Source organism: Rhinolophus ferrumequinum, chromosome 10 (genome assembly GCF_004115265.2).
Source record: "Rhinolophus ferrumequinum isolate MPI-CBG mRhiFer1 chromosome 10, mRhiFer1_v1.p, whole genome shotgun sequence".
NCBI classification, from domain to species: domain Eukaryota; kingdom Metazoa; phylum Chordata; class Mammalia; order Chiroptera; family Rhinolophidae; genus Rhinolophus; species Rhinolophus ferrumequinum.
This window is the reverse complement of record NC_046293.1, coordinates 69,999,753-70,021,763: the sequence shown is the minus strand read 5'-3', so window position 1 is coordinate 70,021,763 and position 22,011 is coordinate 69,999,753. Positions and strand designations below refer to the sequence as shown.

The following is a 22,011-nucleotide window of genomic DNA, read 5'->3' as shown; positions in this document are numbered from 1 at the left end:
TGTGTAAATTAAATGAAAAGACATGTAGCACATAATGTATGGTGAGTGCCTCAAAATAGACTCCCAATAAATGGGAATGGTTATCATAAGTTTTTTGATCTTGATATTAATACATTAATTGAAATGGAGAGGATTTTTTTAAAGCCTTCTCTCTTTATTCTACACCTAGTGATTTTTAAAAATCAATAGACTTGATTATACTGGATCAGCATATTATCAAATGGAGCTGCGTTTTCACATTTAGATCTAGTCTGTGTGACCTCACACAAGTCAGTTAATGTCGCTGGTGTTAGAATCCCACCTGTAACTTGACGGAGCTGGACCACATAATCTGCAAAGTGTTTTGCATTTCTGACATCTGTGGTTCCAAGGAAACAGAAAGTCTTTCAAGTCTTTACTCCAGCCATCATCTGTGACCATTTTGCCCTCTAGTGGTAAGAGTCAAGGAAAAACATTCCTTCTGAGAAAAAGTTTCATTTCCACACCCCCATCAAAATATGGTAAATGTTTTGATAAATGCTTAGACTTGCTTCAATATTGTTTTAGTTATGTCCATAGAAAAATTACCAGTTTACAACAATAACTTTTATATATAGTTTCTGAGGGTCAGGAATTCGTGAGCAGCTTAGCTGGGTGCTTCTGGCTCAGGGTCTCTCAGGAGGCTGGAATCAAGGAGTCAGTCAGAGCTGCAGTCATCTGAAATCTTGACTAGACTGGAGGATTTGCTTCCAAGCTATCTCATGAGGGTGATGGCAGGAGGTTTCAGTTCCTTCCCATGTGGACCTCTCCATAGGATTGCTCAGGACATAGCAGCTGGCTTTTCCCAGGGCAAGCATCAGAGAGGGAGGGAGGGAGGGAGGGAGGGAGGGAGGCAGGGAGGGAGGGAGGGAGGGAGGGAGGGAGGGAGGGAGGGAGGAGGGTGGAGAGAGATAGACTGAGAAAGAGCATGAATGTCTCTATGACATAGTTGAGGTCCTAGATTCAATTACCAGCTATGTAGGACAATAAATCCTCTTTTTTGTTACTTTGAGTTTCAGTAACAAAGTCAAAGGAATCTTGAGAAGTATACCTATATGAAAGTACTAAATCATCTAAAATTCTCACTGTAAAAGGCATGTGCTTATTTATTCAGTAAAGGGGCCCCTCCATCCTCCCTGCCCCTCCTGGGAAGCTGTAAGAACAGGGTACTTGAGTGCTCATAGATCAGATCCAGGTTATGACACATTCCTCCCATGTTGCTTTAAGCCAAGAGTCCTTCACCTGATAGCCTGATTCTCTAGGGTTTTATGAAAGAATGTGACAGATGTGTGAATCTCCCATCAGATTGTGGGTAAAATGTTATGTGTACCCAAATATATGTGTGTTTTTTTGGGGGGGGGGAGCAGGATCCATAGATTTCATCACATTAGTAAAGCATTCGTCAACCAAAACAGGTTAAAATCACTTTTGGGTGATCAAATGCAAAAGTGTAAAGTCTGAATTTTTAAGCCTCTGCGTGTCAGGTGCTAGGCTTTTTAATTAGAGAATTTGAAACAAAGAAGAAGCATTGTCACCATCTTATTAACATCATGAAATGACTTGTTTAAATGTAAACCCATTACATGTTTAAAATACTTTCATCTAAAAAGTGCACTGCATTGCAGGCCATTTGCAGTTACCAATCGGAAGGATAGAAGAGGTACATAGATTTAACAAAAGACTAGAATCTGCTTTCTGAAAAAGTTCACATATTCCCCCAGTGTCATGTAAACAAATAAAAGACTGTGGTTTGCTGGTTCTATTTGCATAAAACAATAATTCTCAGCAGAATTGATACATTTCACATGCCGCTAAGTCTTGAATATTCATGCATGTATTAAAAAGCCTTCTGCTGCTATGTGGAACATAATAGTATAAAAATGTGATCCAGCTTCCCTTTAGGGAGAAGAATATTATACTGAAAATTAAATCAAAGCTGTTGCTTATCAATACGAACAATTAGGAAGAGAAAGAGGAAAGATTGCCATGGAAATAGTAGGCGAGGCTAGATTAGATTTCCAACATAATATTCATGTTTTGTGGGCCTGGAGCCTGGAGAAACTAAGATTCAAGCAGTAATGAGTGTCTTCAGACCCCAAGCATCCACTGTATGTACAAGTTCCATTGTTTGCTGCAGTAATGAGAGAACAGAATTCGAGAACTACACAGGCAGAGTTGAAGGAAATGGAGCAGGATCGCCCATGGAGGAGCCCAGCATAATAATGAACAGCCATCTGGAAACTTGGGCTTTTGATACCAGGCGAGTTCAGCCCTAGGGAGGTAAAAAGAGTGGAAAATAACCTTGCTTTCATGGCATGCCAGGTTACAAGTAAAGGAGTAAAGCACTTACTGGCCCTATGAAGGAGACTCACAGAAATTGAGAATACCTGTAGACCCAAGATTCTTAACCTTGCACTATTGACATTTTGGGGTGGATAATTCTTTGTTGTTGGGGCTACAAATTCTCAGGACCTACCCCAGACCAACTGAGCTGTAAACTGGAAGTGGGGCCACCCCTCCATGTGATTTGGAGGTTGGCTAAGGTTTGAGAAATACTATTCTTACTCAACTCCCTCATTTTACAATTGCAGAAACAGAGGTTGGTTAAGTGCCTACCCAAGATCAAACAATGGTTAGCAGCCACACTAAATCTCCCCCTCCAGACAGCCTTGCAGGAAAAGGTGGCTACATTCCCTGCAAGGATATTTCAGCCCAGCACCAACCATGGTAATGACACATGAAACACCCTGCCGCACAGCAGAAAACAGTCCAAGACTGGCTGAATGTGTTTCTCACATTTGATCTCTCTCTTAGGTTTCCAGGTTGCTTAGGCTTTGATGCAGATCACTTCACTTCATCATTTTTCTAAATAACATGACTAGTTTAAAATGAGGCTTCTTTATTGTGTTGTTTCTTTTTGATTGTTATCACTAGGTCCCTATGTTATAATGCAACCACTTGGAGTTAGAAGAGGCCTTATTTTTACAACCATAGTAATTGTTACTGTTATTTGTGTTGACAGATAAATGTTGACTTAAGATTTTAAACCTTTCTGTGAGGCTGACTGGAGTAGAAAGCAGCTTATGTACGTTAGTAAATAAAAAAGGTTCAACCCTATGTATTTGAAAAATCCTCTCTTGATTGCTTATTTAAAAAAATAGACTACTGTGCAAAAATCATTTTTATCCCTGGTAAATGAGTATAAAAATGTTAAATGGAAGATAAATCATGCTTATTTGCTAGTTTTTCTGCTCTGTTTAATAAAAGATAAATGCACCCCCCGCCGCCATTGTTAAGCCACATCTTGACTTCTCTGCCCATACCCTCTGGATTAATTTTGTGGGAATTAAGGTCTCTAGTTCCAAAGGACAGTTGTGAGGCCAACTTGCTTTGCGTGGGAAAATGAATGAGCTGGTGGAACACATCCGTCTATAGGAGGATGGCTACATGTGGGTCCAGATTGCTGAAGAGGCCAAGAAGGGCTAAAGTCATAGTCAAAATGGGTCTGCCTGCTGTTGCTGTGACTCTGAGAGGACTTTCCAGGCCAGATTTGTGCCAAGAAACTCTTTAGAGATAGCAATTTTTCTTTCTCCTTTTAATGTTATTTGTGCAATTTCTGGGAATAACCTTGCAGATCTGAGTATATACTTATACTGAGATTTCCAAGGATGTTAAAATAAAATGATATAAATTGTGATTGATTTACAAGTGCATTGTTATTTAAATTGCCATCCTTTGAAATGTTTCTATACTGAGAGGTAACAGTCAACATTTTCATGACTATCTTTTCATAGGCTTCTCTTTGCATGCGCACACGCACACACAGATGCACACACACACAAACACACAGTTTTACACAAGCAGGGTGATAGGCCTGCTGTTTTATCATGGACACCTATTGTGTTTAGCCTTGCTCCCTACTTCTGTTTCTTTTCTAATTGCCTTCATCCCCAAGATAGCCATCCTTGAAAGCATAATGTATATATCCTTCCAAATTGTTTTTCACTGTATAATCATATATATATACATATATATCACATTAGTAATGTGTTAAGTAAAACAGTAATTATGTATATAATTATTATTATGTCCAGCACATAGAACAGCACTAAGTATTTAGAACAGTGCCTGAAATATTATAGATGCTCAATAAATATTTGTTGAATGAATTAATGATTTGCTTTATAAAATGGGATAATTATACATGTATATATAAGTATTATATGTCATTTTAATATAATTATATATATGTGTATATATAATTACCCATCTTTATCTGGCTTATATCACTCAATGCCTCTAGGTAATCTCTCCATATAGATTTAATTAATTCTTATGAATGGTTTCATAATATATCATGGTATGAAGGTAACATCAATATATTTAACCATATCCTTAATTGATAGTCAAGATGCTTTTATTTTTCTGTCACTATAAATAAATAAGAGCCAACACCTATTGAGTGTATACTATATGCAAAGCATATTTTTTTTTAGCACTTTACATGTACAAAGTCGGAGTGAAGGTTATTCTCTCCATTGTAGAAAACTGAACAGGAATGGATAAGAAACTTGCCCAAGCCTATAAAGCAAACTAGTCAGTGTGGCTCCAAAGCACCTTTCACTGAACTATTTCTGTACAAAACAGTAATCAACACAATTGTACATACATTCTAATGGAATAGTGCTTTATTGCTAGTTGACAGTTTCCCAGGAGTGGAATTACCTGGGAGTGGAATCCCAGGAAGAATATTTATATATTTTATATTAACAGATTGCTTTGCAGTAACAGTTCACATTTCTACCTGCCTATGACAGTGTTTTTTCCTGTAGCTTTTCCTAGATTATCATAACCAAATATTATTATTATTCCTTTTTTGCCAATCTGGTGGGTGAGAAGTGATATTTCATTGTTTTATTTATATGCTTTCCTGACAGTAATGAGGTTGAGTGTAATATGTTTATTAGCCATTTGGATTTGCTCTACTATAAATTGCTGTATTAGTCGGGATTTGCCAGAGAAACAGAATATATACACAGTATATTCATGTGATTACGTACACCTGGCTAGTCCAAAATCTTCAGGGTGGGCCAGGAGGCTGGAGACCCAGAAAAGGGTTGCTGCTGCAGCTCAAGTTCAAAAGCTATGAGGCTAAAAACCCAGCCCTCCTAGCAATGGAACTACTAAATGGTCACACTGCCTGGACTGGAAGTTGAACTCACCACTTATTAGTGACTGTTCCTGAAGTAAGGATAATAAAAACCTGCTTCATAGGGTTTGTGGGAACACTGAAGGATTGCTTCTCACTTTATAACTTTTAACTGTTGTTCTATTATAGGGATTCGTCATTTTGTTTGTTTGTTTGCTTTTTGAGCAAATTTTAAGAATATAGGCATGAAATCACTGCCTGTCATTTGTAAGACACACAGGATAAAAGCAAAAATCTTAACATAATGTATTTTGAGATCTTCTGACCCTAAGTAACAGTCTGTTTTATACATGTATGTCATAAAAATCTTTTATAAAAGATACACAAGGGTGGATTTCAGATAAATGTTCCGTTTCACTGAGGCAAGGAATTCCACCTATCAAAGACTTTCCCTATTTGTGATGCAGAAAAAAATTTTTAATGGCAAACGATATGACCAATCATCAAAAGAAGTCTTGTCTTTAGTGAGTCTGAGAACTTTTAGATTTGTAGAAGTGTAAAGGTTGTTTGTAGTAATGACAACATCCTGAAGTCAGCCTGTATTGAGCTAGATAGGTATTAGTCATTGAGGAAATCTTAGGTTAGGTGAAATACTTCAGAAGTTTTGCTTAATTACATCCGTCTGGCTTAGAAAGAGAAATACCAAGACCCTAGAAAATCACCACCAGAAACAAGAACTTTGAAAACTTATCTTCCCCAAAATTATGCATCTTGTTTTAACTTTGGTTTTCTTACGTTACAACTTTGATTTTGTTTTAAGGATTGGAAATAATACACATAAAGTGCCTCGCACAAAGTGGTCTCACATTAAATGGTAGTTACTGACTGTCACTTCCTGCCATCAAGTGATTGTCATATTCGTACCACGTATTGTCAATATTCGTACCTCCTCCCAACGCCTACAACATATTTGACAATCATACGGTATAAATACTTATCGAATGAGTGACATCAATCATAGGTTGCACTTTGCGGCCAAACCCTGGAGTCGATCGTCCGGGTTAGACTCTGAGGCCACGGGAAAACTATGGATAAAACGGTCTCCAACTTGCACACAGTGCTAAACTACAATTCCCAGCATGCAGTCAAACTCTGTGGTTGCAGTGCATCCGAGAAAAGTCTCCGGCTCTCCATGGGCCACATAAGAAAAACGGTGTAGTTGTGCAAATGACTCGGGCTCTAGCGTGCGCACACACACGGAGACTGCGCAGATCAAGTCGTCTGAGTTCTTCGGAACTCATTTTAAGTACAGGGACATTAGCCGGAAGGATTTAAGAACCGTTTCACTTCCGGTAACACGGAAAGCAATTTAAACATGGCGTCCTCCAAATTCAACGGGTCAGCCGCAGCGCCTGGGAAAAGTGAATTTCGTAACCAGAAGCCGAAGCCGGAGGACCGAGGTAACGTTGTGTGTGAATCGAAGCCTGGCTTTGGATGCTGAGTTGCGATTGTTTTCTTTCGCTTGCTGGGAACGTGTAATGTAATGCCGCCTTGAGTCTGTTCTCTAAAGTTGAGTACCTCTAATTGCTGACGATTGGAGGTATTGGCCCGGCTTGCCAAACCTCAGGCCAATATGGTGTCGGCCACGTGTTCCTAACCAATCGCTCTTACTAGATGCCTCTACAGTGAAGGTGTTGCGGAATACACCTTCTGTAAAATGATGAGGATTAGGAAATTGGGGAGGGCACTGCGGGACCTTATACTCGCGGCGATGGCTGGAAGTCGTTGGCAAAATGAAGGATGCGGTGGAAGGAGGTCGTTATGTATTTGAGTGAACGCTGATAATGAAGAAATGAGGCAGATACAATGATGTGGAGAAGGGGATATCTGACGTGTCCTGAACGCTAGTTTGTCAGTTAGTGAAGAATTTTTGGAACACTTATAATTATTCCTGTTTGTCAGATTGCTAAAATATTAGCGGACACGGTTCCTACTCTTTGCCATGCTTTTAAATTGCTTTCTTGTTTTGTAGTCTGGTTTTCTCCATTTTCTTCAGTTTGAGTGACAGGAAGAGAGGCTAGGGAAATAGGCCAGGGCCTGAGGAACCATTCTTACTGGAAGTGTTAAAAACCTTTGACTCTTTATTCTGTAGGTATTAAAAAGGTTTTAAAGATGTTTTGTTGTTTTTATGCACGTACGTAGGAGAGTACAGTATATGTACAGCTTAAAGAATAAAACCAACACGTGAGAAAGGAGCAGTCAGACCATTGGGCAGAAGAAAGCATTACCATACCCCAAAAGCCCCCTACAAGCACCTCTCAGATCATATATTTTTCCTTTCTGAGACATGAAGTAACTATTCTAAATCGGGTTGATCACTCTCTTCTTTTTCTTCATAATCTTTATCACCTATACACAAAATTGTTTAATTTTGCCTGTTTTTGAATTTTCTATGAATGAAAGAGGACTGTAGGCATTCCTCTGTGTCTTCTTAGGCTTAACGTTGTATTTGTTATTCAATCAGAGCAACACTTGAAGCTGTAGTTTGTTCTTTTCACTACTGTATGATGTTCCCATATATTAGGTTGGTGCAAAAGTAACTGCGGTTTAAAAGGTTAAAAAAAAAAAAATTGCAAAAACTGCAATAACTTTTGCACCAACCTAATATGAATATATGCTAATTTATTTTCATTCTACCATCGGTGGACATTTGGGTTGTTCCCATTGTTTGCTATTATAAATAATGCTATAAACATCTTTGTACATACCTCCTGGTTTACACGTTCAAGAGTTTCTCTAGGTTATGTACATGGAATTGGAATCCTTGAAGTGTAGGGTATGTGCAGAGATGCTAAACCTTTGCCAAAGTGTGGCAGTTTATACTCCCACTAGCAGTGGATGAGAGTTCTCATTGCTCTTCACACTAACACTTGGAATTATGTGAATTTTGAATTTCTTGTCATTTGGGTATTTATAGCATGATATCTGAGGTTTTAATTTGAGCTTTCCTTACTACTGATGAGGTTGCACATCTTTTCACATGTGTATTTTTCACCAGTTTTTTTTTTTTTCGTAGCCATTGAAATATTTATATTGGGTAAAGACTTGGTCAGATGTGCATTTTAAGTAATGATCGTTGTAGATTTTGAGGGTTTTGGGTTTTTTTTAGGATATTGGGAAGTGAATGATAGATGAAGACTACCTAATTCTCAGTGATTTGAACTAGAAATAGCAAAATGGATGTCAGTATAAGAAACAGAAAGCACGTTTAGCTGACTGGGGTGGATAACGTGGACCTGCTTCTCAGGCATGAGAATCTCCTAATAAGATTGTTAAAACAGATTCTCTAATCAAGGACGAATCTCATCCCTGAGATTCAGATTCATTCAGTAGGTCTGCAGTGGAGGCCAAGAATTGCATTTCTAACACCCTCAGTTTATGCTGATGGTGCAGGTCTGTGGATCATCCCTTTGAGTAGTGCTGATTTAAAGTATAGCTGTTGGATTTAAAAGGTTCCTAAAATTCAGGACCAAGAGTTTTAATAAATGATGTGGGAGATGATTTATGGCCCTTCCCCTTAGGCAGGTCACTAATCTTTTTGGGCTGAATGTCTTTTATAAAATGTGGAAAATGATCCTGGTTTTTCCTACGTCTCATAGTTGTCATGAAGGATATACAGAAAGAGGCACATGAAAACTGGAAAACCTAGAACCCTATACCGGTGATTATTAACTGAAAGTGTATACCACAATATCAGCTTTTAAAAGTTTTATGCACATGCACACATGCAAATACATATACGTGTATACACACACATACTCAATAGAAATTTCTGCAATAGAAATTTCTTGAGTATCCAATATCTGTCAAGCATATATTAATTAGCGTAGATCCAAGGAGGGTCCCTGCCCTTAAGGACCTTTGTCTTATGAACCTTTGTCTTATCTGAACCCTGTACAGATAATTTTGTGTTGATGATAAAGATAGAGGCCTGTTTTTTGTTGAATAATCTAAAAAGCATAAGAAGAAATGCAAGAAGAGTATGGGAAGCTTGTAAATGTATGCATATTACGTGTTCAAAAAGTGCCCAAAAGTAGGTTAAAATCTGGTATGTAAATTTTTTCCTGTAGATGAATCAGAACTTCTCACTGTTCCTGATGGTTGGAAGGAACCAGGTTTTTCCAAAGAGGACAATCCTAGAGGACTCTTGGAGGAGAGCAGTTTTGCAACTTTGTTCCCAAAATATAGAGAGGCTTACTTGAAAGAGTGCTGGCCATTGGTACAGAAAGCCTTGAATGAACATGTATGTATGTTTTATGTATTTCTTTGAGGTTTTGCTTTTGCTTACACCTTTACTTTTATGTAAGTGTATGTGTGCTGATGGATTTTTTTTTTTTTGGTAAAGTTCTACCATAACTGGTTAATTTGATTCCATTGGTATTTTAAACAGCCTAGATGAGCTTTATTCTGGTAACTCATTTGTTTTCAATTTTGTGAGTAATAGGTTACTTTGAAAAATTCACATGCCTTTAAAAACTGTTGAGATTTCATGGACTGTCTGAAACTCCTGTGAACTCCAAGTTTCAGAATGCCTGTTCTGCGCTATGGCAGTTGCCATGCACCGGTGCAGTTTGAGTTGAGGCATGTTCCTGTCTAATTGCTTAATTTTCCTTTTAAATGAAAGATGTGGATGTGCCAACTTGCCCGTTTGTTGCTGCTGCCCTGCCGCTAGAGCAGTGTGTTTGTTTTTGTTTGTCAAACTGTGGATTGAAATCCATTAGTGGATCCAGAAGTCATTTGGTGGGTATAGTGAGTCAGTCTTTAAGAAATGAATATATCGCATGTGCTCAGGATCATTTCCTGAAGCTTTTGGTTCATTTATATGTGTATGTATATGAGTGTGTACATGTGTACTAGGTTGTGATATGAAATATATTTCATATCTGCTCTGGAGTAGTTTGTGCCCATGGGTATGAGGGGGGCTTGGCAAACTGCAAGCAGTATTTTACAGCTGTCTGTTTCTGGGATTGGACCGTGTGTGTGTGTGTGTGTGTGTGTGTGTGTGTGTGTGTGTGAACTCATAGAGACCCCACCTTATGTTGATCACTCACTATGTTGAAATATTCTTCAGAAGATGCTCGCAAGTCAGAAAATAGCGTGTTTATTTGCTTTGTTGAAATGCGGTTCTTCCTATTGAGAGTTGATGCATAATTTTTCAATTATTGGTTCTTTCTGAGCCTATAATAATTCGTTTTTACTTTGTATTTAACTAATACAAACCAGCTTGAAAAATGTTTGAAAGGGAAAGTCCATTCTCACCCTAAGGAGCAGATGGTGGGTTCGCACTAGGTCCAGGATAGGGGAGCCATGTAGCTCTGCGTTTTTACCTTAGATCTTAAGTGTGGCCTCATTTGGATTGATATATATTTTTTAAACTAGAGATAATCTTAATCCCAGTAAGTACAAAGTATTCTAAAGCCAAGAAACTGTAAATGGTTTCGATCGCCTGAGTTTCTGTATTCCTTGAAGTATGAGAGTAATGAAGTATTCTTTGTATTAATTACCCAGCTTCTTTAAGGAGGGAGTTGCTAGCATTTCAGAGAGAGCTTAATGCACAGTAGTTAGTAGGGTAGGATAGGCTCTGTAATTATCTGAAGCTGAGTTCATTTTAAACAGCTCCTGTTTGCTGTTTCCTCCCTGTAGCATGTCAATGCAACCTTGGACCTGATTGAGGGCAGCATGACTGTTTGTACGACAAAGAAGACTTTTGATCCATATATCATCATTAGGGCCAGAGACCTAATAAAACTGTTAGCAAGGAGTGTTTCCTTTGAACAGGTAAATTTAGAGTTACAGAGGTTTTGCTTTATGTGTGACAAAGTTAGAGGCACCGTGTAACACTGCACCCATCCATCCATCCATCCATCCCTGCCTGCCTCCCTGTTTCCCTCCCTCCTACAGTTTTCATTATTGTGCTTAGCTATCAGCGTAGGCTTTGAAAAGAAATGTAAAGAATATTGATGGAATATTTTCTTTATTTTTTCAAAGGCAGTACGAATTCTTCAGGATGATGTTGCATGTGACATCATTAAAATAGGTTCTTTAGTAAGAAATAAAGAAAGATTTGTAAAAAGAAGACAACGTCTTATTGGTCCCAAAGGATCTACATTGAAGGTACTTTTTATCAGTAGAAAACTTGAGTATCTTCCTCTGTCATTAGTTTTGCAGTGTATTTCAACTGAATTTCAACTTACTGTTCTTTTGATGTAGGCATTGGAACTCTTAACAAACTGTTATATTATGGTTCAGGGAAACACGGTTTCAGCTATTGGACCTTTTAGTGGCTTAAAAGAGGTGAGAACTACTTACTATCTTCAGTTAATTTTCAGCAGAGAAATTAAATAAACTGGTTACAGTGTAATAATTTGTTAAATAATATATTGTTTTATAATTATTGTATTTTTTAAGAATATGCTTTGTTTGGTTTCCCATTAGTAAATATTTTGTACTTCATAGAATATGAAGGAATGATCACTCCTGGACCCTAACATATTATTATGGCCAACTTTTGGCAATTACAGAGACATCCATTTGTTAGTTAGAAGGTCTGCACATCATCACTCCTTCCACGACAGATTTTAAATGAGTATTTATTTAAGGTCTTAGTCTGTGGCACATATGAGACACATGATGTTACATGTGCTCAAATATTAGAGAATTGAACAGGTCTTTTTATTTGCAGTAACCTATACAGCCAGTAGAGCTCAGACTTTGGAAACTTCTTTTCCTTCGAGATATATTTTCCTTTGTTGGAATTTAATGTAATGTTGAATGTTTCACCTGCACATTTTCTTTAGCTTGCCAAATTAAATATCACGAGAAAATCTGCGGAGCAGGTACTGCTTCAATTACCGCCTTTTGCTGCTGTTGCTGTCTGGGTCTGGCTGTGACGGTCTTTAATAGTAACTTTATTGGACCTCATTCTTGCAAATTATCTGCTCTTTTCTCATGGGGGCAATATAGTGAATACTTTATAGTTTTATGAAGTCTAAATATACTATCATATTTAATTCTTACAACAGACTCTTGAGGTACTTTCATTTCCATATTACAAATGAGAAAGCTGGAACAGGAAAATTAAGTGACTTTCCCATATGAAGTGGGCATCCCATTATTTGAGCCCACGTTTTCTGACTCTAAATCCAGCCGTCTTCCCCCTAAATCGCATATCCAGAGTGTTGTACTTGTTGTATATGTCAATTTTCGCAGTACAATTGAGAAACTTCATTGTACCCAAGGGAGGTTAACTATTATGAACGAGCTCTAACAACCACTAAGAACAGTTGAAGGAACTGTTGTATTCAATTTGGTAGTCATTGCCTGGTTCGCAGGATGTTTTGCAATATATTAATCCCTGTCTACCTTCTACCTAGTTCATTAAAATCTTTCAAAGTGACTAATTCATTTTTCTTTGCAAATTTCAGGTTCGAAAAGTAGTCCTAGATACTATGAAGAATATTCATCCAATTTATAATATAAAAGTGAGTGTTAATTATATATTGCTATAACAGTGGTTGTCAGACTTCTTTTAGCTACTGAAACCTGTCTTGAAATTAAATTTTTTAAATGACAATCTAATATACAAAACAGATAAAGCAGAGCTATTAGAGGTGAAGTTCAGCCCACTCAACTCTACTCCAGTCCTGTAGGTACCATGTTTTCCCGAAAATGAGACCTAGCCGGACTATCAGCTCCAATGCGTCTTTTGGAGCAAAAATCAATATAAGATCTGGTCTTATTTTACTATAATTTAAAACCCGGTCTTATATAAGATTGAGTCTTATATTAATTTTTGCTCCAAAAGACGCATTAGAGCTGGTGGTCCGGCTAGGTCTTATTTTCAGGGAAACACAGTACTTCTTGAAAGCTTAGGTCTCTGGAGCCCAGTATTAACGGGGGCACTGTAATGTACTATATAGTTCTAACACAAAGAAAAGCTTCATAGAATTTGTTATAGATGATACCAATTCAGTTTGCTTATATTATGAGCCCATGTACTATATTTAAAGATATGATCTTTCAGAATTCTGCCTTTTTCTATTAAATAAAGCCTGGAGTATTTCAATTTGTGTTAAAACTTTATTTTGGTTTTGTTTTTTGGAATTTAACACTCTAATTATTTAGTGTTAACCTTTTGAAAGAGACCTGTTATATCCCTTTGTGTACAAAGTTCATGATTGTACTTGGAAATGTAACCATGGTATAATGAGTTGTTTTATGATGGGTATTTGTTGAGCAGTCCACTTAAATTTGATGAATTTAAGTTTAAAACTCTGTTAGATTAAGGTGAAAGAACAATTTTGAATACATTGGCACATTAAAGAGAAAGAGAGCTAGTTGTGCATCTGATGCCTGGTTTGCATCTTCTGATGTCCCAATGTCTATAAAATTCAAATGGAGTGGGAGAAAGGTGAGAATATTGGTTTTGTCTGATCATGGAAAAGTTTGTTTTTTTCCCCTGTGATGTTTCAGGTGCTACTGAAAGCTTCCCTTCCTGCAGGGAACATTACTAAAATCTGTTCCTGCTATTACTAAGTTGAATTTTAAGGTTTCAGTGAAGTAATGGTTGAAAAGCTGAATTAGCCTCCTTTTCATCTCAATTTATTTTAACAGTTCTGCATTTCTTAATCTAAATTTCTAAGGATTTTATGACGCTTGGTTAATTAAGCATGTTTCAGATTACCTATTTTTTCTTTATGGAATTGGTTTAATTCTACCGAAGAGACTAAGAATTAGTTACCCCTTTTGTTAATTTTATTATTTATAAGAACAATATTTGTAATGTCTTAGTTTGACAACTATATGACTTTTGAAATTAAAAATTTTTACACTGTTTGTACATTGCATGACTACAGACATTAATGATTAAACGAGAGTTGGCAAAAGATTCTGAATTAAGATCACAAAGTTGGGAAAGATTTTTGCCTCAGTTCAAGCACAAAAATGTGAATAAACGCAAGGAACCGAAGAAAAAAACTGTTAAGAAAGAGTATACACCATTCCCACCACCACAACCAGAAAGTCAGGTCGGTATTAAACGCTGAATTTTGTTACATGAGGGGGAAATTATTATAATTGATTTTGTCAGAAACTTTATTGGGGGTATTTTAGGTGGAGTGTGTGTGCACGTGTGTGTGTGTAGAGATAGAAGAAACTGAAGGTAAGAGTAAATACTAGGCTAATTTTGAGCTAAGTGCATGGGGGTGGTGAGGGGTTTCACATCGTGAGCCAAAACTCTAAGGTGGTTGGTGTCGCTTCTGTCTGTGTAAGTGTTCCATGGATAAAACAATTTAGAGATTTCACCCACAGTGCTCTCTGTTCTGCTTTAGCATCATTCTGTGACTGTGGAGCAATATGACTGCTCCAGTTTTGAAATCTTAAAATTTATTATCTACCTTTTTTCTAAGTTATGAGAGCCTCTCATTTTGTCAACTGTCTTCTGGCTTCATTTCCTTTCCAAAATTTCCTTTTCTCTCTTGCCCATCACTGTTTTCTTTCATGCTCCCTTTTCTTTCCATCACACCTGCCCAGCAGAACTCTAAAACTTGGTTGGAGCAGTCATAAAACTGGAGTTCTTTCCCGTCATATCGTTAGCAAATGGGTGGAAAAGGTCATCCCTTTGGATTATGTCCACTATGATTTATGTTTCCAACCCGAGTTCGATAGTCCTCAGTTTTGTCGGGCAGTCCTGTATCTCCTCGTAATTCTCTCAGCACCCTCCCACTCCTAGCAAATGACACTGCATTTTATTTTACTGAAATATTTGAGATCATCGGGCAAGAACTTTCAACTTCCTTTTCTCTCATCTACATTACTTTTTTCCATCTGTATCAATCCTTTCTTTACTTGCTCTTTTAATTCTGTCTTCACCCATCTTCCTGAGGGATCTTGCTTCATTATTCCCTCCTTTGGAAACTCTTCCCTTTCTGCTAGTTCTTTGTGCTCAGTGTATAAACACATCCCATTCTGGGTACTGTCTTGTCTTCTACACAGCCCTGTGTTTGGAGTTTTTCAGGTAAGGTTTGATGAAAGGTCAAGGGGGAAAAAGGAGTGATGATCATTATGGTGAACAGTGGACGTGCTGTATCCTGAGGTCTACTCTGGAAGGGAACAAAAGTGAAGCCAGAAAGAAACTGATAGTTGGAAAGTGGAGTGATCTAGTTACTAAAACCTGTGTCCGTAACCCTAGCTATACTTCTGATGGCTCTACCCTGTAGTTAGTAATTGTCTTTTCTTTCTCCCCTATAACAGTGATGTCTCAATTGATTTATTCTGCCACTTAGTTGCTAATAATTTGTTGAACCTGTGCATGCCTCAGTTTTCCTGTACATAAGATGAGGATAATGACAACACCTATCTCAGAGAATTGTTAATGAGAATTAAATGGATTAGCAGTTGTAAAGAGATTACAACTGTAAAGAGTTTAGAATGTTGCCTTAGATATAATAATGCTATGTACGTATAAGATAGATCAGTTATCAACGTTGACTATATATTGAATGAATGAGCTATAGCTTTCTCTAATTACTATTTTCATTAGTCACCAAATCCTGACAATTCTGACTTTTCATTTTGCATGCCACTACCTTTATTCCAGGCTTTTATCTCTTCTCCATTCTTCTATACCTTCTAAAATGCCGCTTTGGTCTCTAAACTCTTTTCAGAAGCTTCAGTTGTTTCTAAATCATATCCTACCTCCTTCGAAGGCCTGGCATTCAAGTTTCTTCAAGCTTCCTCAAAACTGTCTTTCTAGTTTCCTCTTATACTTTTCTGAATCACTGACCTTCCACCCCACTGAAAGCAGTCAGTTGTGTATTCCCTGAACACATCACCTACTTTCCTACCTCCATGCTTTTGTGCATGGATTCCCTTCAGCTTAGAATACTTTTTTTTTGTCACTCCTTTTATGAATTAACCAGATTTTTGACCCCACTGTCTTTACCTCAAGAACGTTGTGACTTTCTTAGGAAATGACATGTCTACGTTATTTCTGATGTAATTGTAAGTACTGATTTCAACAGATTGATAAAGAATTGGCTAGTGGTGAATACTTCTTGAAGGCAAGTCAAAAGAAGCGACAGAAAATGGAAGCAATAAAGGTAAGACTATGTCTGGCTCACAACATTAAGAGCCAAGTTCATAGAAACTTGAATTCTTATTTAGCTATAAATTGTGTTTTACTAATATACTTTTTATTAATAATGTAGGCTAAACAAGCAGAAGCTCTCAGTAAGAGACAAGAGGAAAGAAACAAAGCTTTTATTCCACCTAAAGAAAAACCAGTTGTGAAACCTAAGGAAGGTAATGCTTGTTTTTCAACTCGTGGTATCATATAAAAAAGTCTGTTACATGAAGAGTAGCCCCAAAGTGAATTTGTCTGAATCTCTGAGTGTTAAGTAAAGAAAAAACCATATCTTTCATTAATTCTCTTAGCATTTCATTAATCACTAATCTTAGGGACAAGAGATGACTGAGGTCACTTATAATTTATAACTGAGGTCACTTATAATGTCTTTGTAAGAGTATCTCAGACCGATAGTCCTCGCCTGACCTCTGGTTGTGCTGGGGAAGGGCGCTTTGTTTTGAAAGATAAAAACCAGAGCAGTGACTCCTCTGTAAAAATAAAAATAAGGCCGTGAGACCCTTTGAGCTCTGCTATCATTCCTCTAAAAAGAGCTTATCAGATGTTGTTCTTTTCTTCTCTTATGTGATCTGTTGTGTAAAGTGTGATTCCTACATTGTTAACATGAATTTCTCATCACCTTGGACTAAAGGACACCAACAAAATAATAGGAAGGTCTTATATATACGAGGGCTATTAAACAGACGCTGGGAGGAAACACTCTTGTCTTCTCCATTCCTAGCCTCATTTTGATTCATCCTTCTCTAGTGCATTTTCTTCCCCACTGGTAACCTTTGTTCTATTCCCAAAGTAACTCTACAAAGTGGCCAGGGGCACAGTGAGGGTAGGGGTGTCACTGGCAGCATTGCACATGACCTATTGGTCAAAACTATATACAGCATTACTGTTTTAGTGTCTTATATAACATCAGTGTTAACAGCTGTAAAAATACTGTATTCTACTATTTAGATCATTGGTTGTGTAAAAGTTAAAAATGTCAAGCATATTTGCAGTTTGTAAAATCCATGAGTTACATACTTTGAAGGTAGTTCAACAGTAGTTTAATCTCAGTTTATTAGGACTAAAAATGTAGCTGTTCTATAGTGGAGGCTTTAAATCTCTTCTCAAGTTGCTGGGTAGTTTGTTTGAAGACATCTTTAATCTTCAGATTCTTTTATGCTCTGAATACTGTTCTTCAATGGCAAGAAAAAGTTGCATTTTTTCGCTGCTTCCTTTCTCTGTTTCATTCAAACTTTTGGCATTGATTAGATAGATGGTTGAGCTCTGTTACGAGGACCTCAGATACCTTCAGATTATTATTTTTATTACCAAAATCTTGTTAAATAAAATTCTACTAGTCATTGAACTAATACTTGGAAAACTATTTTTATGTGGTATTGGTGAAGTAGATTTTGACCTATAATTTCATGATTCGTTAATTAAAATTATTAAAGCTAGCACTACATGTAATATTCTTCATGAAATATAATTTTAAATTAGTTTAACATGCAAGATGGAAAAATTGGCGTATTAATGAGTGCTCTAAAGTTCCAAAATATTGAAAAGAATATAAGTAAACATAATCTAATTTTAAGTATCATTTGCGGGAAAAAATGTAGTTTTAATATAGTTGAATCCAGTAATTGGTTCAAATAGCTGAACTATAATGCCATTTTCATGTATACTTGCACTAATGTAATTTTACAGCACTTTATGATTTTTTTTTTCCTCTTAAAGCAATTTCTAATTTTCCTTTAGGCAGATGGCAGGTGTTTTATATTTTGTAACAGAACCTTCCAGTTATAACAGTATTCTGAAATTATTGTCCTAAATACATATTCTTTATGTTTTATTTGGTAAAATCTAAAGAATTACACATGTTGTGTTTTCAATTTATCTAGCTTCTACTGAAACTAAAATTGATGTCGCTGCCATCAAGGAAAAGGTTAAGAAAGCAAAGAATAAGAAACTGGGAGCTCTTACAGCTGAAGAAGTTAAGCTTAAAATGGAAGTCGATGAAAAGAAAAAGAAGAAAAAATAGAAACATGCAACAAAAAAACCACAAAAAGCAAAAACCAAACAAACCCTGAGCTAGAACTTATTAAACTATCTCCTTTTGTAAAGGATTTTGAGATATTAGGGCATTAGTTGCCTTATGTGTAAGAAGTAATACACTGATTACTTTTTTGAGTTTTTTTTGTTCTTTATAACAGTGCTTATATATACATCTGTTCTTTATAAATATAAATTATTATATTCTCCATTTGTTTTTTGGAAAATTTTATACTAGAGGGTAGTATATATATGTCTTTGTGTACATTGCACCTAATCTGTTCCAGGCAGGTTTTGTCTAAAGCATGATTTTAGGAATAATTGTTTAGGTTGTTATAATAAAGATTTTTTTTGAATGTGGCTATTGTAATTATCCAATAAATCAAATGATGCCATGTTAGTCTTTTTTTTCTTTTAAAATATTTTTATTAAAAATATAGTTAGCACACAATATTATATTAGTTTCAGGGGTACACAGTAGTAATTCAACATTTATATACCTAAAGAGGTGATCACCATGATAAGTCCAGCAACCATCTGACACCATACTACACTGTCACAATATTATTGACTGTATTTCCTATGCTGTATGTTACATCCCCATGACTTATTTGTTTTATACCTGGAAATTTGGACCACTAATTGCCCTTCACCTTTCCCCCACTTTTTGATTTTTCAGTTACAGTTGACTTCAGTATTATTTTATATTAACTTTAGGTCTACAGCATATGGTTAGACATTTATATAATTTGAGAAGTGATCCCCCTGGCTAGTCTAGTACCCACCTGGCACTATACATAGTTATTACCATATTAGTGATTATATTCCCTATGCTTTATTTTACCTCCCCGTGATTGTTTTGTAACTACCAATTTGTACTTAATCTCTTCACCTTTTTCACCCTGCCCTCTGATTTTCCTCCCATCTATCACTCTGATAAATCTAGTACCTACCTTACACCATACATAGTTACTATAGTGTATTGACTATAATCTTTATGCTGTACGCTACATCACCATGACTGCTTTGTAACTACCAGTTTGTACTTCTTAATCCCCTTCCCCGTGTTCACCCACCACCCCAACTCCACTCACATCTGGCAACCATCAAAATGTTGTCTGCATCTATGAGTCTGTTTCTGTTTTGTTTATTTTGATTTTTAGATTTCACATATAAGCGAAATCACATTGCATCTTTCTTTGTCTGACACACTACACTCAGCGCAGTACCCTCCAGGTCTTGCCACCACAGATGGCAAGAACCTATTCCCTTCCATGGCTAAGCAGTATGTACCACCTCCTCTTTATCCATTCATCCATCAACAGACACCCAGGCTGCCTCCACATCTTGGCCATTGTGAACAGTGCTGCAATGAACATTTGGATGCACACATTACCTCGAAGTAGTGTTTTGAGTTTCTTCGGATAAATACCAGGAAGTGGGGTTACAGGATCCTTCTTTGTTCCTTTTTAGCCTTTGTTTTAAAGTCTATTTTGTCTGGTATTAGTTTGTTACCCCAGCTTTTTTGTTTTCAATTTTTATGAAATAACTGTTTCCATCCCTTTACTTTGACTTTGTGTGTGTCTTTCAATCTGAAGTGAGTCTCTTGTATGCAGCATATATAAGGGTCTTGTTTTCTTATCCATTCAGCCCTCCTGTCTTTGATTTAATCCATTTGCATTGAAAGTAATTGTTGATAAATATGAAGCTATTGCCATTTTATTATTCATATTTTTTATTTATTTATTTTTCCATCTTAAGTTAGTTCCTCTAACATTCCTTGCAATAGTAGTTTGGTGGCGATGAACTCCTTTAGCTTTTTCTTATCAGAGAAGCTCTTTGTTCTCCTATCTGTTTTCTGCTACCTTGTCTTCCAAATTGCTGATTCAATCCTCTGCTTCATCTACTCTGATAGCTTTGCTGGGTAGAGTACCCTTGGTTATAGGTCTTTGTTTTTCATCACTGAGTGTTTCATGCCAATCCCTTCTGGTCTCAAAGTTTCTGTTGAGAAATCAGCTGACAGTCTTATGGGAGCTCCCTTGTAGGTATCTGCTTTTCTCTTGCTGCTCTTAGACTTTTCTCTATCTTTAACCTTTGTGATTTTAATTACAATGTGTCTGTGTGGGCCTGTTTGGGTTCATCTTTTTTGGGACTCTGCTTCCTGGGCTTGTATGTCTATTTTCTTCACCAGGAGGAAAGTTTTCTGTCATTATTTCTTCAAATAGATTCTCAATCCCTTGCTTTCTTCTGGTACCCCTATGATGTGAATGTTAATGATTGATGTCCCAGAGATCTCAATTATACTCTTTTTTTTTTTTTTAATTCTTTTTTTTGCTGTTCTGTTTGGGTGTTTTCTGCTACCTTGTATTCCCAATCCTCTGTTTCATTTAGTCTGCTGGTGATTCCTTCTAGTGCATTCTTCATTTCAGTTATTGTATTCTTCACTTTTGACTGGTTCTTTTTTATGGTTTCTATGTCCTTTTTTATGCTTGCTATCTCTCTGTTTAAGTTCTCACTAAGTTCCTGAGGATCCTTATAACATATTTTGAACTTTATATCTGGTAGTTTGCTTGCCTCCATTTGTAGTTGCTTTTCTGGAGTTTTCTCCTGTTCTTTCATTTGGGACTCATATCTTTGTTTCTTCATTTTGGCTGCCTCTCTGTTTGTTTCTATGTATTAGGTAGGGCTGCTATGTCTCCCAGTCTTGGTCGGTGGCCTTATGTAATATGTGTCCTGTGGGGTTCAGTGGCACAGTCTCCCTGGTCACCTGTGCTGGGTGCTCCAAGAGTGTCCCTTGTGTGGGTTGTATGTGCCCTCCTGTTACAGTTGAGCTTTGATTGCTATTGGCACATCAGTGGGTGGAGTTGACCCTCAGGCTGACTGGTTGTGGGATTTGCCCACACCCACAACTTATGAGCTGCTGTGCAGGGGGCTTACCCCATAGAGTGGGATTCACCCCAATAGGCTCTGATGCCTGTTGAGCCCACCCTTTGTGTGCTGCTTGTGGGGCTAATTGTGTGGTGCTCTGCTGTGGTTTGAAGCCAGCCTCCAAGTGTGTTGGTTCTGGGGCCTCTTGGGAGGGGCTCCAGTGCAGGCCCAGGTCAGCCACTGCCTGTGACTGGCAGGGGGGTACCTGGTAGGAGCTACAAAATGATTCATGGTTGGTCGCTGCCTGTGCTTTACGTGTAGGTGAGTGGGAGAGGCCACGTTGCAAACTGAGGATGGCTGCCACCAGTACTGGGTCTCAAGTAGCTCTGCAAAAAGCCAGGACACTCTGAGGCCTGCTGCCACCTGCTGACTCCCATAAGATTCAGCTGCTGATTAAAGCCTCCTGCAGTAAGCAAGTTGAGTGGGGCAGGGTCCCAGTGAGTCAGCAGGGTGGAGCAGTGGAGCTCACCAGGCCAATCAGATTCAGATTTGGCCTGTAGGGATGGGCTCAACCCCCTGTGGGAAAGATGGCACCCACCTGCCAGCTGCATGGGAAGAGGATGCCACAAAGGGAAAATCGGGACTGTCCCTCCAGTCCTTGCCCGAAGGACTCTTCCCATATGTCTCCAACGCCTCCAGAGTCACCGGCCCTCCGCCGAAGCCCAGGGTGAGTGCCTGCGCT

At 37.6% G+C, this 22,011-nt stretch overlaps 1 protein-coding gene across 2 annotated transcripts; it reads left to right on the top strand.

Moving 5' to 3' along the window:
* Positions 1 to 6,479: 6,479 nt before the first annotated feature.
* On the top strand, positions 6,480 to 18,796 carry KRR1 (KRR1 small subunit processome component homolog). Of its 2 annotated transcripts, XM_033116164.1 has the most exons (10): positions 6,480 to 6,627; positions 9,298 to 9,470; positions 10,871 to 11,005; positions 11,216 to 11,341; positions 11,438 to 11,521; positions 12,652 to 12,708; positions 14,083 to 14,253; positions 16,249 to 16,326; positions 16,435 to 16,528; positions 18,251 to 18,796. In XM_033116164.1, the coding sequence occupies exons 1-10, from the start codon at positions 6,543 to 6,545 to the stop codon at positions 18,388 to 18,390; spliced, it is 1,143 nt and encodes a 380-aa protein (XP_032972055.1). In that variant the 5' UTR covers positions 6,480 to 6,542; the 3' UTR covers positions 18,391 to 18,796. The 2 variants fall into 2 exon arrangements, with proteins under 2 accessions (XP_032972055.1, XP_032972056.1); XM_033116165.1 differs by lacking the exon at positions 11,438 to 11,521.
* The last annotated feature ends 3,215 nt before the right edge of the window (positions 18,797 to 22,011 follow it).

Coding starts and splice junctions, on each gene's coding strand:
- KRR1 (XM_033116164.1), top strand. CDS start 6,543: ATGGCGTCCTCCAAATTCAACGGGTCAGCCGCAGCGCCTGGGAAAAGT. Junction 11,006..11,215: donor GGAGTGTTTCCTTTGAACAG/GTAAATTTAGAG, acceptor ATTTTTTCAAAG/GCAGTACGAATTCTTCAGGA. Junction 14,254..16,248: donor CACCACAACCAGAAAGTCAG/GTCGGTATTAAA, acceptor TGATTTCAACAG/ATTGATAAAGAATTGGCTAG.